This window comes from Martes martes (assembly GCF_963455335.1).
Source record: "Martes martes genome assembly, chromosome: 3".
Lineage (NCBI taxonomy): Eukaryota > Metazoa > Chordata > Mammalia > Carnivora > Mustelidae > Martes > Martes martes.
Genome location: NC_137890.1, coordinates 69,579,941 through 69,594,034, shown reverse-complemented (window position 1 = coordinate 69,594,034; position 14,094 = coordinate 69,579,941). Strand labels below are relative to the sequence as shown.

General features: G+C 45.9%; 1 protein-coding gene across 6 annotated transcripts in view; it reads right to left on the bottom strand.

The window, feature by feature from the left end:
* Window positions 1-2,613: 2,613 nt before the first annotated feature.
* Window positions 2,614-14,094, bottom strand: part of STARD13 (StAR related lipid transfer domain containing 13) — a 516,117-nt gene continuing 504,636 nt past the window's right edge. For all 6 annotated transcript variants that reach the window (XM_080798625.1, XM_080798627.1, XM_080798624.1 and 3 more), the window contains 6 exons: window positions 12,155-12,365; window positions 11,447-11,561; window positions 10,387-10,608; window positions 9,169-9,386; window positions 6,082-6,258; window positions 2,614-5,146 (listed from right to left, as the gene is read on the bottom strand). In XM_080798625.1, the coding sequence (XP_080654751.1) occupies window positions 5,029-5,146; window positions 6,082-6,258; window positions 9,169-9,386; window positions 10,387-10,608; window positions 11,447-11,561; window positions 12,155-12,365 (1,061 nt within the window). In that variant the 3' untranslated portion in view covers window positions 2,614-5,028. The remainder of the gene's footprint in view (window positions 5,147-6,081; window positions 6,259-9,168; window positions 9,387-10,386; window positions 10,609-11,446; window positions 11,562-12,154; window positions 12,366-14,094) is intronic.

The following is a 14,094-nucleotide window of genomic DNA, read 5'->3' as shown; positions in this document are numbered from 1 at the left end:
AATAGATAATGTCCCAAATCCCTGCTGCAACTTAAAAATGTCTGGCTTGTGGCCATCCAGCTCCATCTCCTGCCCCACTCACTCCCAACCTCTGTACCCTCTGCTTTAGCCACCTGATGCTAAAGCCCATCTCTTACCTTCACATTGTAGGTTTCCCCTCTGCTGGTCTCTCAGTCATTCTCCCCAAGTCCCTGGGGGCTCACCACCCGCTCTGGGTTTCAGAGATCCCACAGTAACTTACTACTGGGTATTGTATATACATATTCCACCTCATTACTTGCAGATTTTGTACTTGCGAACTTGCCGACTTTCTAAAACTTATTTTAATCCCCAGGTCAATACTTACTGTTCTTTCCAGGTCATTCTTGCATATGGGCAGAATGGCACAAAACTGGAGTCCCTGAAGTTCATGCACATTCCCAGCTGAGATCAAGCAAACGTGACCTCTGCCTTCCTGTTTCAGACCTCAGACCATAAAGAAGTATCCTATTTGTGAAGTATTTAATACCACATTTTCATTTTCCATTTTGTGTTTTTTATCAGTGATTTTGCTGTTTCAAATGGCCCTCAGGTATAGTGTCGAGTGCTGTCTAGTATTCTTTGGAATACTCTTACAGATGAAATACGTATGTTGGATAAGCTTTGTTTAGCCATGAGTTTTAGTGCTGTTGGCTGTGAGTTCAATTTCAATGAATCAACAGTGTGGTACATATAGAAAAACGGAGGGGAAATGCATTGACCTGTACATGAGGCTACTCTGGAAAGTAATGCAGATGATGCATGACGAAGCTGTGAAAAAGATGGAAAACAGCTAAATTTGTGGATTCATGAGATGACGGCCCATGGAAAAAAGGTAATAAAAAAAAGGCATTGTGGTGAGGCTGAAAGCCAAAAAGATTTATAATCACATTACTCAGGGTCCAGAAAATTTTAAGCCTTTCTTTCTTTCTTTCTTTTTAAAGATTTTATTTATTTGACAGACAGAGATCACAAGTAGGCAGAGAGGCAGGCAGAGAGAGAGGGGGGAAGCAGGCTCCCTGCTGAGCAGAGAGCTCGATGCAGGGCTCAGATCCCAGGACCCCGAGATCATGACCTGAGCCGAAGGCAGAGGTTTAACCCACTGAACCACCCAGGCGCCCCAGGCCTTTCTTGACTTTTGTTCTACTATAAAGAGATACTGTGGATAAATAATTAGTTGTAAGAAACTTATATTAAGTGAGGCATGTTTAAACAGAAATGGACACAGAACAAGGTCATATATTGATTGGTTGACAAAAACGTGAGCAGAGCCTCATAGGAACCTAGCCCTATATTTTTGCTGGGAGCAGTGGCTCAGTACTTGCTAACTGGTGGCAAGAAGGCACTGCTGCTTCTTACTATTTCTGCCCCCCACAGTCTTCTTTTTATCCACACTTCTGTCTGTCCAGTGTTCCACCCCCACATGGTGTTTGGTGAATGTGCTCTGCATGAACAAACAATGCAGGAAGTTTTGTTTCAAAGGAAAACATTACTTGGGATTTTGAGCCTCATTTGTGCACAAGGAGGATGTAGGTTGGGAGGCATCTGGATAGCCTGTTGGGTGGGATTGCTAGAATGGAAGTCAACATTCAATCTACAAAGGATGTTGTCTGCCTAAGGCATGTCCAACATCACATGTTGTCCGTTGCTAAAACTTCATGGCTTTATGATATTACAGTGTTGTACCTTCAAGTGTTTATTTCTTAATTCCTTGTGAAGTTGGTCCCCACTGATTTTGCTTTTGTGTTGGTGTGTGACACTCTCCTTTGCTATTTTATCCCTACTACGTTATTTTATCCCTCTACGTTAGCTTCCTTAGAAGAAGACATAGAACCAGTATTTCTGCAGCCAAATAGCAAAAGACACAAGTAGTACAATGCCATACCTGAGAATTTCAAGTCTACTTGCAATGAAGTTTGAATTCATATGATCTAGGGTCTCAGGACTTCTGTAGCCAGTGGCTGCTAGAATGACCACCATGTTCTCTTTTTTCACATGGAAGAACAAATGGGAGCAATTCAAATTCCTCCTTTGCTTCTGAAAGGCAAAACCTTCAGGTAAAGGGGGAGGGCTTGAGGGAGACATATAGAGAGTAGAGTTTGGAACATTTTTGTGGGGGCATATGGTCTTTTGGGCTGCTGTGGCTTTTGCAGCCTGTAGCTGAGAATGCTAGGGAGCTCCTGCTTACTTAATTTGCAGCTACCTTCGTTATCTTTTAGAAGTAAGGCAGAGAATACATAGAATGAAGGCAAGAGGCTTGGAGTCAGATGTGGCTACCCTTTATGGTCTAGCGGTCCAGCGAGAAGTCACATCACGTTTCAATTTCTTGTCTACTCAGTGATAACGAAATGTAGCTAGAGTTTACTGAATCTTTGGTAAAAATACCATTAATGCGTTTTTATAACTTCCAGGCTAAGAACAATGAAATGTAAAAAAAGAAGCCCTTCCCATCACTTTAATGCCTTAGATGACACATCAAGGCATCCAGACTGTTAGTGAAGGTTGGGAACAACATCCTCATATTTGGGAGAGATACTGAATACAGGTTTTCCACTTACAGGATGAAGCATGAAAATCAACATCTATTTTATAGAAAATAGGAAATATTTAATGTATATAAATTTATTTGCCTTGGTAATTATTTACTTACAATTGATGATTGATACCAACAATTGAGGTAAAAATATACATGAGGTATAAATATAATATTTAAATGCAATATCATATTTTATTTCCATTGGCAAGATAACAATGAATAAAACACTGTGGTATTTGACAAACAAGCTTGATGCATCTTTTCCCTCCTTTTTCCTTATTCCTTTTTTTTAGACGCACTGTGTTATGCAGCAGTGATTAGTACGTGCGTAAAAAGAGAAAAGTCAGTTGGATAATTTGAAGAGAGGAGGAGTCAGAAATACAATCATAGTTGCTTTTGGTATCCTCTTGCTTTCCAGAGTGTGTGGTCTTTGGGCCAGCAACACGAGCATCCCCGAGACTTGTTAGAAATGGAGACTCTTACTCCAGACTGCCCAAATCAGAGTCTGCATTTGAACCAGATCTCCAGGTGATTCTTGTGGATGCTAAACTCGGTGATACAGCACCATTCATTCTTGTATGTCTATCATATTTTCCAAACACCTAGGATTCCGTCTCTGGACCACTGTTAACCTAGGCTAAACCTCATTAATCTTGTCCTTGCATAAGAAAGTAATCCAGCCTATACGGTTAAATTTAAGAGACATGGCAGAAGTGAATTTGTTTTGCTTACAGAGCACTGTACAAATTGAAAATTATGGGTTGGCTGGCACTTTCTTGTGTAGGCAAGGAAATGAAAAACTCCTGGGACATAATTCAAATAGCATGATTTTCCTTATACCGTACAGAAGTCATATATAGCATTTTTATTTCTCTCAATAAAAGAATTGCACATTGCTGATAGGAAAAAAACATTACATAATAACATAAATGCATACAATACAGGAAAGGGGAAAACACTCATTTATTTTTTTTTCTCCCATACCAGTTGCTAAATTATGATACCAATCTCTCACAGATTACCAAAGTCCCTCCCTGAAACCAACATAATAATTTATCTTCCTCTCTACAGTTGTTGAATTACAATAAAAAAAACCACAAAACACGCACAACTTAAATCCATCAGCAATTGGTTAAGGAGAGTCCGTCATCTTAGTCTATACAATAATAAATAAGGTCAAACACCTAGGTAAGCTTGACTGGCTAATGAAGAAATATAAAATTAAGAAATCTGTTTCTATTTTTGAAGACTAATTGCAGAGCATAGTTTTGGTCTTCCCGTTAGTTTAAAAACCCTGTCTTTCAAATCGCAAGATGTGAATGAATTATGTCGTAAGCGTATCATATGTAGCAAAATAAGAATTCCCTGAAACTGCGACGGTCCAGGACTCTCGGATGACCATCACCTCCCCTTGCCTGGTGTCCAGAGTTCAATTCAGTGCAATACATTGATAAGAAAATGCCAATTAACTGTGACCAAACAGGCCACTGGTCATATAGAACGACATTTAGGAACAGGATGAAATGTATCTATGAAAACTTGGTCAAACACAGAGGCCCCCTTTGGCTGTGAATATGCAAAGGCTACGCTATTTGGCTCTAACCAGCAGGGAAATAAAGTTTCTTTCAGTTGCTTGCACGGACTCCAGTGGCCCATGGGCATTTGACATTTTCCTGAAATTGCAGCTGGCTGGGTCCACGGACAACTGGTCACCCAGCCCTACCTTTGGTCCCAACTTCTTCCCCACCTCTGTGCTTTTAAGAGGAGTAAGTATTCTTTTCCTGGGTTTATTCAACACTCCACGCTCTGTTTTTGATTAACACAAACAAACTGACAACACATAAGAACCTTTGAATGTTGTTTTCCTTTGGTTAGCTAATCTTTGGTTAAACATCAGGGCAGACGGACAGACTACACATTTTCACACCTCGGTGTTAGCAGCAGATTCTGCTCCGCTTACAGGACAGTGGGGGGATGGGCCCAGAGCAACTTGGAAAGAACCACGTGAGTGAGGAAGGGACTCACTGAGTCAGACACGTTCCTTTTCAAAAGACGCAATTATATATAAAATTGGTATTGTACATATATACAGTAAAGATAGAGATATACACACATATGTACATATGCTATACTTACATTTATTTACAGTTAAGAATATGCTTCTTAGAAGCCTTTAAATAGCAAATTAGGCAATGCACAAGGAATAATCCATTTAATTTTAAGTAACATAGATAAATGTTCTGATTTTTAAAAATATTATATTAGTAGGGATGTAGCCATCTCCAGGAAGGCTAAGAAAGTTCTCAGAAATTCTTGCATCTTCAACATTCCGACTTCTCAGTGTTTCTATTTTTAAGCATTAGCCAAGTCACTCAGTCTCTCTCCCTCTCTTGCTTTCTCACGAGCACACTCTCTCCCACAAGTGTTTCCGTTCACTTCTTCTTCCCTGAGGTTGATGTCACACTGGGGAAAACTCAGATTTTAGTTTCTGGACCCTCAGCAATGAGGGGCTGAAAAGAGTTTCTAATCCTGGCAACTTCCGCTGCACACAGATGTCCGAAGCCTTTATTGTACCACTCTGGGGAGTGACCTCTGTGGGGACAAAAATCAGAAAGGAAGTGGGAAAGGCGTCTTCCAAGTCTCAGCACTTTATCACGGTCGACAGGGCTGTCCTGTGCCCTGCTCATGAGTGCGCTTGCCTACAATTTGAGGCTGACCCCTCAAGGACCCGAGAGCCTCATTCTGTCATCCGGTGCCTGGAAAAGGCCTTTCTGGCCAAGAATTCAGTCTGTCTTTTCAGTGCTACCATCTCCTCAGAGAAGGCTCAGACTGAATTCTGGAAATCACTGGGGAATCTCAGTGTCTGTGTACCCAGACGGAGAACTTGTTCCGTGTCATGACTGCCCTGACGGGGTTGGATTTCAGTTAGCTTCTTCTCCAAGGAGGGCGACAGGAAGGGACCACAAAGGGAGAGCAGGCATGACAGCAGCACAAGAGAAGGAGACTGGCGGTGACCGAGCAGCCACCGCGTGCGTGTTTGCTCTGTGTGAGAAGCACACATAGGTAAGTGGGAACAGCTCTGAAAAGAAAGAAGAGCAGGGGTGTCTGCGTGGCTGTCGGCTAAGCGTCTGCCTTCAGCTCGGGTCATGATCCCAGGATCCTGGGATCGAGTCCCACCTTGGGCTCCTTGCTCAGCGGGGAGCCTGCTTCTCTCTCTCCCTCTGCCTGCCTCTCCTCTTGCTTGTGCTCTCTCTCTCTGCCAAATAAATAAAATTTTTAAAGAAAGAAAAAAGAAAAAGAAAGAATAGCAGAGGGCTACAGGGGAATGTCAGAGTTTTACGAAAGATGAGGAAAAGGAAAAAAGAGGGGAGAGGCATCAGTAATCTTCAACGAAAGCATGCTAGTGGCACCGAAAAAACCCAAGTATAGTGAAATAAGAAATCAGGATGGCAAACAGGGCACTGGTGACTCTGCCACTCAAATTGAGGCTCCCGAGGTGTGCCTGCCATCTTGGGGAGTGCACTTACTTCAGGTCTATCCTGCAGATGTGGGTCAGTCTTGATTTGCCGGAGCCACACGGTTCTATCAAGTACTGAGAATCCATCACTATGGCCCTCACGCCACCCATGAGCTGGGCTTCCTCATGCTCCACAGAGAGGGACACCAGGGTACACATGCCTTTGGGCAAATCAGTCTTCCAGGTCCTGCAGCAAAAACAACCGGCCCATCAAAACTAGGGCTAAGAGAGAAAGAAAAACCTGGACACAACATTGAGTTTTACACCTTCAGTTTCCTGCTCAAATCCCTAACCTACTTACTTAGATTAAACTAATGGCTTCCATAAGGGTGTGTAAAATTTTTACAGTGCAGTTCAAAGCAAGGCTCTCAGCCTGCTGACCCAGAGGCCAGCGATGGTCCTGCAGCTTTGCAATCTGCCTTTGGAACCCCAAACTGAGGCTGCAGAGGTTCCTGGCCATTCCTGAAGGGTTGGTCTTACAGTTTTAGAATTAGGACTTGCCCATTCTGTTCATTCAGCAAACATCTACTGGGCACACAAGAAGCCACAAAGGACACAAAGATACACAGCCAAGGGAGAAAAACAGACATACAAAGAGACCTCCAAAACACCAAGGAAAGTGTGGTGATATGGCTATGCACCCGGTGCTCGGCAATCCTGTGGAAGGGAAGGGGAGACACACAGAAGGCTTCCTGGAGGAGGCGATGCTCAACTCAGTCTTAAAGAAAAAAATGAGCCGGTGGCGCTTAGCCTGAAGTAAACTAGACAACATGTGGACTGCTAATTGTTTTCAAATACCTGAGGGGCTCCCAAGCGGGATGAAAAAAGCACAGTCGATAAGACCCCAGCAGGGAGAGATGTGACGGCATGTGTCAGCTCAGGAGACAGAAGACCTGACTCACAAAGTGCACACTCCAGTTGCGAAACAGATGCTATGAGTAGTAAGCTCCCTGTTACACGGGCTATTCAAGCAGAGACAGAAGTCAGGGACCATGAGAGCATCTGCCTAACGACCACTTCTATCACAGGACATAGTCTCATGATCATAATCCCAGTTATTTACCTCACAAACCCTATCCTGGGCTTGGCTACGTCATCTATAGCTTCGTCCGTCCTGTCCTACCACACCAGAAAGAGAAACTACTGGATGTGCCCCATAAAAACCTGGCAAGAAGCAAGCCCTACACAAACGCCCAGCAGCTTCTCATCGGGTGTGACCATTCTCCGCAGGCGAGATGACATGATCAGCAATAAAGACGGGGAGTTGCACAGATATGTGGGGATATGATGGAAAAAGCTTCAGTAACTATCACCAGAAGCTCCTGAGGATTTAGAGAAGGGGATAACGCATGTACAAGTGGCCATCCTGAAGGGATTCCTAGTCTAGAAGGGGCGTCACGTGGAAGACAGGAAGCATTTCAGCTCTGCGACTTCCCCACCACACTTGCTACTTTCTATCTTCTGGTATCATAACCACAGGTATCCCTGTTGCAGGAGCCGTGTCTGGTGCCTGGTTAATTTTCCCGAGCGTTGAGTTCTTCCACATCAAAGCCTCATGACCCACCCACTTTCTCCTTCAAGTTGTGGGTCAGCTATCAATGCTGTGAGAGTCTGCCTTAACCACTATATGTAAAATTTAACCCCTTACCATTCCCCTTCTTACTTATCCCCTCCCACAGGACGAGTAACATTATCCCCTTACTTGTGATTTATTGACCCTCCCTCCCTGATAAAATGTAAACCCCTAGAGAGAGCAGGACAGCGGCCTCTTTTATTCACTCCAATATCCCCACAGCCTCCCCGCGGGGCTGGAATGATGCCCTGTGATAAGAAACAGGCCGGTGGGACTGCCGGGTGGATGGATGGAGGGAGGTTCCATGCATGGACTCTGGCCCTCAGCCCTCGAAGGGGCGGGAAGAGGCATGCTATGGCACGGCTCCCTCCCCATGGCTGCCATCCCAGAACTATTTGATTTGCTGTTTACAAGAGTGAAGACGTGAAGTTTAAATTCCACTAGATGACGAATGTCCGCATAACTGTGGTAATAAGCCACCCTTAAGACTGCCCACATTCTCCACCAGGATCCCCAGGTTGCCAAGACAAACACATCTATTTAGGGAAAAATGACCCTTCAAATTCAGGGTCCCAGGGACCAACTCCAAAGGCCCGTGTGAAAAGTAACCTGGAGTTTGCCATCAAACCGATTTTCATAAACAAACTATTTGAAATATACATTTGGGAATTTCACTAGTGGTTCCTTTGACACTACTAATCTATGGGAAGAGACAGTGTTTGCCATCAGTTATCAATAAAAAAGAATACCTTGATTCAATTATATTGTATTTGCTTTCTTAGTCTAGTCAATCCATGTTCTTTTGGATTCAATGCTGACTCACCAGCTCATGTGCACAGTTGCACCGTGCACACCTCCCAACACGGCTTGGGCTTCCCCTTCCAAACCCAGGGGGCAGGGGGCCAGAACTCATCCCGTAAACTGATCAGAAGCAATGCTTCAACAATAGACAGGACACTCGCAGGCCTTGTCAGGCCCTGAAATCTGACTGGACATCTGACCTTCTCTGCGTCGTTGGACCTTTAGGGCCGTGCCAAGCTTTCCCTATGGGGCAATGAGCTGTGAACAGGCGAAGTTCTACAGACGGGTTTTGAAGTTATACACACTTCCATCGTGAGAGTTACACAAACCCAAGCTTGCTTTCCCCCGGGAAGAAGGCAAAATCAGGAGACAAGTCAGATTCGATTTGCATAATTTGGCAGAAAGTGCAACTGGACAAATAGCAGCTATTCTTGGGACTCTGTTCTGAGGAAACGAGCAATATTTACGGCCTAATAAGCCATATGCTCCATAGTGAAAGGGGCCGTGAGAGAGCCGGGCAGAGCCGTAACTTGGGTGACGGAAGCAGGAAGTCGGGCATAAATACAGCGAAATCAGGTTTCACGGAGGGAAATGCGCGCTGGCTTAGGGCTCCCAGCGGAGGCTGAACTTCGGGGGTAGAACGCCTTGAAATGCTTAAATATGCAGCTCTTCATCTGCTTTTGGAAAAAAGAAAAATACCTTAAGCCCTAGAGGTAGGCTTACCTGAGAACTACGAAGTCTCTGGAAGGGTGGGGGGCCATGCTGTTCAACACGTACTGGTAGATTTCTGTTTGCTTGTCCAGGGTTTCCACAACCTTCCACTGCACAAAATCCTCATCCCACAGGTGGCGCTCTCTCAGCACCCGGTTCAAAACCACGGAGGGGGGCGCTTCCACCTCCACAGCGGCCTTCCACAGCTTCAGCGGGTGCCCGTCTCCCACCTGAGGAAAGACACCATCGAAGCTGAAGAGGACAACTAGTCCCAACCCAAACCTACCATTCTTCACTGGACATTCAGAAAACATCGCTGGTGATGTAACCTGAAAGAGTGATTCTGCACACCTCAGGTTTAAAATTTTAAGATGTTCGTCTTTAGACTTAGAAGAAAAATAATAATGATAACACAAATAGTAACCACCAACCCATACAGGGTGTACTGGGTGCTGGGAAAGATTCTAACTCGTTTGATTTGTAAATATCCCTCCTCTGACTGTGGTAGCAGGATGTCCACTACGCAAATGAGAAACCAGGCACAGAGAGGCATGCGACTTGGCCAATGTCACACAGCTAAGGGACAAGGATCAGACTGGCAGCCAGCAGCCAGCTTCAGGGTCTACATGCAGATTATGTGCAAAGGGACTGCTTGCCAGTCTCCAGAGTGGGTCTTTGACTTGTTCTTGTGTGTGCCAAGCCCCACAGACAGAGTGGCCATTTTAAATTAATTAATTAATTAATTAATTAATTAATATATTTTTAGAGGTTGGTGGGGAGGTGAGTGGCAGAGGGAGAGAGAGAATCCTAAGCAGGCTCCACATCCAGCATGGAGTCTGACTTGGGGCTTGATCTCACGACCCTGAGATCATGACCTGAGCCAACATCAGGAGTCAGACACTTAACTGACTGAGCCACCCGGGTGCCCCTGGAGTGGCCATTTTTTTTTTTTTTTTTTTAAGATTTTACTTATTTATTTGACAGACAGAGATCACAAGTAGGCAGAGAGGCAGGCAGAGAGAGAGAGGGGGAAGCAGGCTTCCTGCTGAGCAGAGAGACCGATGCGGGGCTCGACCCCAGGACCCTGAGATCATGACCTGAGCCGAAGGCAGAGGCTTTAACCCACTGAGCCACCCAGGCGCCCTGGAGTGGCCATTTTTAAAGGAAAACAAATCCCTGCTTGTTACACAGGGGTCTCTGGGGGTAATTTTTTCCAGTCCCTGAGATTACCTTTTTGAATGCAAGATCTGTATTGTCTGTGCTGGAGCACGTGACCCAGCCTTTGAACTTCTCCTTGGCTTCTTTCTGGAGGCCTTGGACAAGATGTTCCAAGTACGTATGGAAAGTTGCCCCACTCTCTTCCATCTGGGTCCCCAGGTCTTCCAGAGTTGGAGCGTGGATCTCAGCCTCCATGTATGAGTTGTGGGACTGGGCTACCAACTCGTGCGGGACCTGAACCAACAGATGCACCAAAGAGCAACACACTGAGCTAAAGAAAGGCTGAGACTCACAGAGAAAGCAAAGTAATTCTGTCAAAAACCACAGCATGGGCAATGGGCCTAGTGCCAGGGGGCAAAGGATGTTTTCCCAAGATCCGCAGCAAGGCTGGGGTGGGGGAGTTTCCTAAAGTCAGGAGAAACAAAAACGTTTCTGAGACTCCAGTTGTTATTCACAACATGGAATGACTTCCCCTTCAGTCTTTCAGTCTTTCTTTTATTTTACCTTCAATGCATTTTTATTCAGTTTGGCAAAATGTGGGCTCAGGAAACTTAAGAGCATGTAGACTTAAGGGAAACGTCAAATACGACTTAGAAATAGCTTTACCTTTTTAGCACACTTTCCCCATTTACAAATGCCAATTTTACAATAAAAAGTGTGCCAGAAGTCTAGCTGAGTTACTTCTTGAACATATCTGCGGCTAAACTCATGAGCTGTCATGGATTCTTAGTGAACAGGGATTGCTCAATGTCACGCACACGCAGATGTTGGACCTAATCAAGTCCAAGTTAACACACGCGGCTCTGGAGTTGGCTGGCTGGCCCTGAACCTGGCAACGGAAGGGAATGTGACCATTTTCTTGAAAACCAGCATCGTGGTAACCCCAGGTGCCTAACCAGCAGAGTCAGTCACATTTCCTGGAGGCAAAGACCAGAGCTGCAGAGCGTACGTACTACTGTCATTGTAAAGTCAGGAGCAAACACCTCTGAGCGGCACACGCAGCCACCACTCCTCCCAGCGTCTTATCTGGCTCCAAGAGCTCGGAGGAAGGGTGCTGGAACCTTCCGCTCACCTCAAACAGTCTGTCGCATTCTGTGATCATGTGGGCCAGGCCCTGCGCGGCTGCCAGGTTCTCACTGAGGTCCTTTTGATCTGGCTTCCCGGTGGCATATTTCTTCTGTATGACTCTGTAATTGAAAGGCAGACTTGCAAGCAGATCCCAAACTCGAGAGCTTTTCGCAACACCGAGCCCATCCCTTTGGTTTTTGCTTCCCGCCTGGGTGCTGATCCAGATCCCAGACTTTCTCATTTCCAAATAAAAACAGTGACCACACGGCCTAGATACTCTGAGTCAGACTAAGAGTCTGACGGTTCATAATGAAAAATCTTGGGAAAAATACAAGGGCGGGAATAACTACTGGGGGAGAAATTCATCTAGTTTCTCCCCTGAGTTTGAAACCACGTCGCTGTAGGCCGCTGGGCCAGAGCCTTAAGTCTCATTAAAGACTGTAAATAGGACTTCTCGTACTTCTTCCTCCTTCCCCCTCACACACTACACACAGACTGCAACACAATTCCTTGGGCCTTCTGGATCACAACGGGCATCCTTCGGGACTACTTGGATTTATATCTAGCAGGTGAATTCGGTCACATCGAAATACTTTCTGATTATAAACTAAATGCTGACAATTCTCCAAGCTGAAATACAACACAAGAATTTTTTTTTTTTTTAATCAACTATGGGAAATACCTGGTTTAGGTGTTGATAAGAAAAACCCACCTGGGGGAGCTTTCCTTCTTCAGTAAATTCAGATGGAAGAGGGAGGGGGCCAGACACACAGCAAGGTTCATGGGTGTCATCTGGTTCTCTTCCACCAAGTTGACCACGTCATTGAGAAAACACAGCAGCGTCTGCAAGACCTCCCTGCTCTCGTCGGCCAACAGCAGGATGGCAGCCTGTGCTGCCTGCAGCCGCTGCTCCTTGGGGACATCTGTGGAAAAGTGGGTGCCGGGTCATGAGCGGGACAGCCGCAGAACCAGCCAGCAGGGAGACAGTGAGTAAATGCCACCTTCCCCGTGTGAAGACGCACTCAGAGACGTCACCATCGTCCACAACCATGGCGACGGCCACTAATGGCACAAAGAAGTCAGTCATTGCTCAGGACACTCAGCTGGTGAGAGGCAGAGCTGGGACTGGAATCCCAGCCATCCAACTCCAAACCCCCCCACCTTGACAATGAGATATGATTTGGCAGGGAACGCCCCCGTCCTGGCCTTTCGTGGTCTCTGAGCAGTCCAACTGCTCAGTTGTTTTCAAACTGGTTTTCTGCTCTGACTGAACTTAGCAATAGGCTGGGGCCCTGTCAGCCCATCTTCCCTCATGTCCACCCTCCTACCAGACACGTGGGAAGCACCTTTCGGGATGCCCAGGGCTCTGTGGGGTGTTTCTGGATGCCACTGTGTTAGGGGATGGCAGTATCGCCTTTCCCCACCCCTAGTGGGGTAGTCAGTCCCTCGATGCCAGTTTGGCACAATTAACCGTGAGTGGTGGGATTGAGCTGGTTGGCCCTCTGGAATCCTAGTGGGTCAGCTCCTTGAGGGTCAGCCGGACACATCTTTCTTTTTCCAACAGGTCACCCAGGACTCGGTGCAAGGAGGTGCGCTATTGGCTCCGTGTGGTGACCCAATGGCATGCATTTCATAATCTTGGGGAGAATGGAAATTGAGGTTGTCCTTGGGGAAGAAGAACCAGGCTTGCTAAGGTTTTGGAGAGAGTCTGGCCTTGTCAGGCCATTCCCCTTCAGCGTGGTCCTCGTGGGGTGGTGGTGGTGGGTGTTGGTGATGCCGACTTAGAAGGGCACTGGCCCCAAACATATGCTGGGAACTGATAGGGAAAATCACAGCAAATGGGTGTTAGGCACTGCATTGTGCTGCCCCCGGCTGGGTTGATTACTGATCTTTTATGTCTGACTCACTGCCCTTATTCTTCTCATTCCAAAAGACACCGTCAGGAGCTCACTTTGGTTACACTGTCTTTCTTAAAATACCATGTTCTAGAGCAGGTCTCTGCAGCAGGCTGAAGGGGGGGGGAATGTGCCTGTGGCCATCCTCGACTTGTGAGAAAAAAGTATCAGGACTTGCAATGATGTTTATGTTTTCTCTCATGCTTTAAAAATACAGATTGGGGGATGCCTGGGTGGCTCAGTTGGTTAAGCGGCTGCCTTCGGCTCAGGTCATGATCCCAAGGTACTGGGATCGAGTCCCACATCGGGCTCCTTGCTCAGCAGGGAGCCTGCTTCTCCCTCTGCCTCTGCCTGCCACTCTGTCTGCCTGTGCTCACTCTCTGACAAATAAATAAATAAAATCTTTAAAAAAAAATACAGATTGGGTATGTTTTATAACATGCACAGTATATCACGGTATATTTCTGTTACGAGAAAGAAATAAGTATACATGCTCAGATATTTACTACTGGTAGGGGTACATGATAAAGACATCCGGAGTCTGCTGCTACAGAGAGGCTGTGCTATGACCTGTCTGGGTCCTGCTCCTCCCTGCCGTCATACATTCCAGGGCCAGGCCCACTCCTGGCCCCGGTCAGCCAGCAAATCCACATTTCTGGAAAAGCCTGACTACATTCAATGTTTTTTTTTTTTTTTAAAGATTTCATTTATTTATTTGACAGACAGAGATCACAAGCAGACAGAGAGGCAGGCAAAG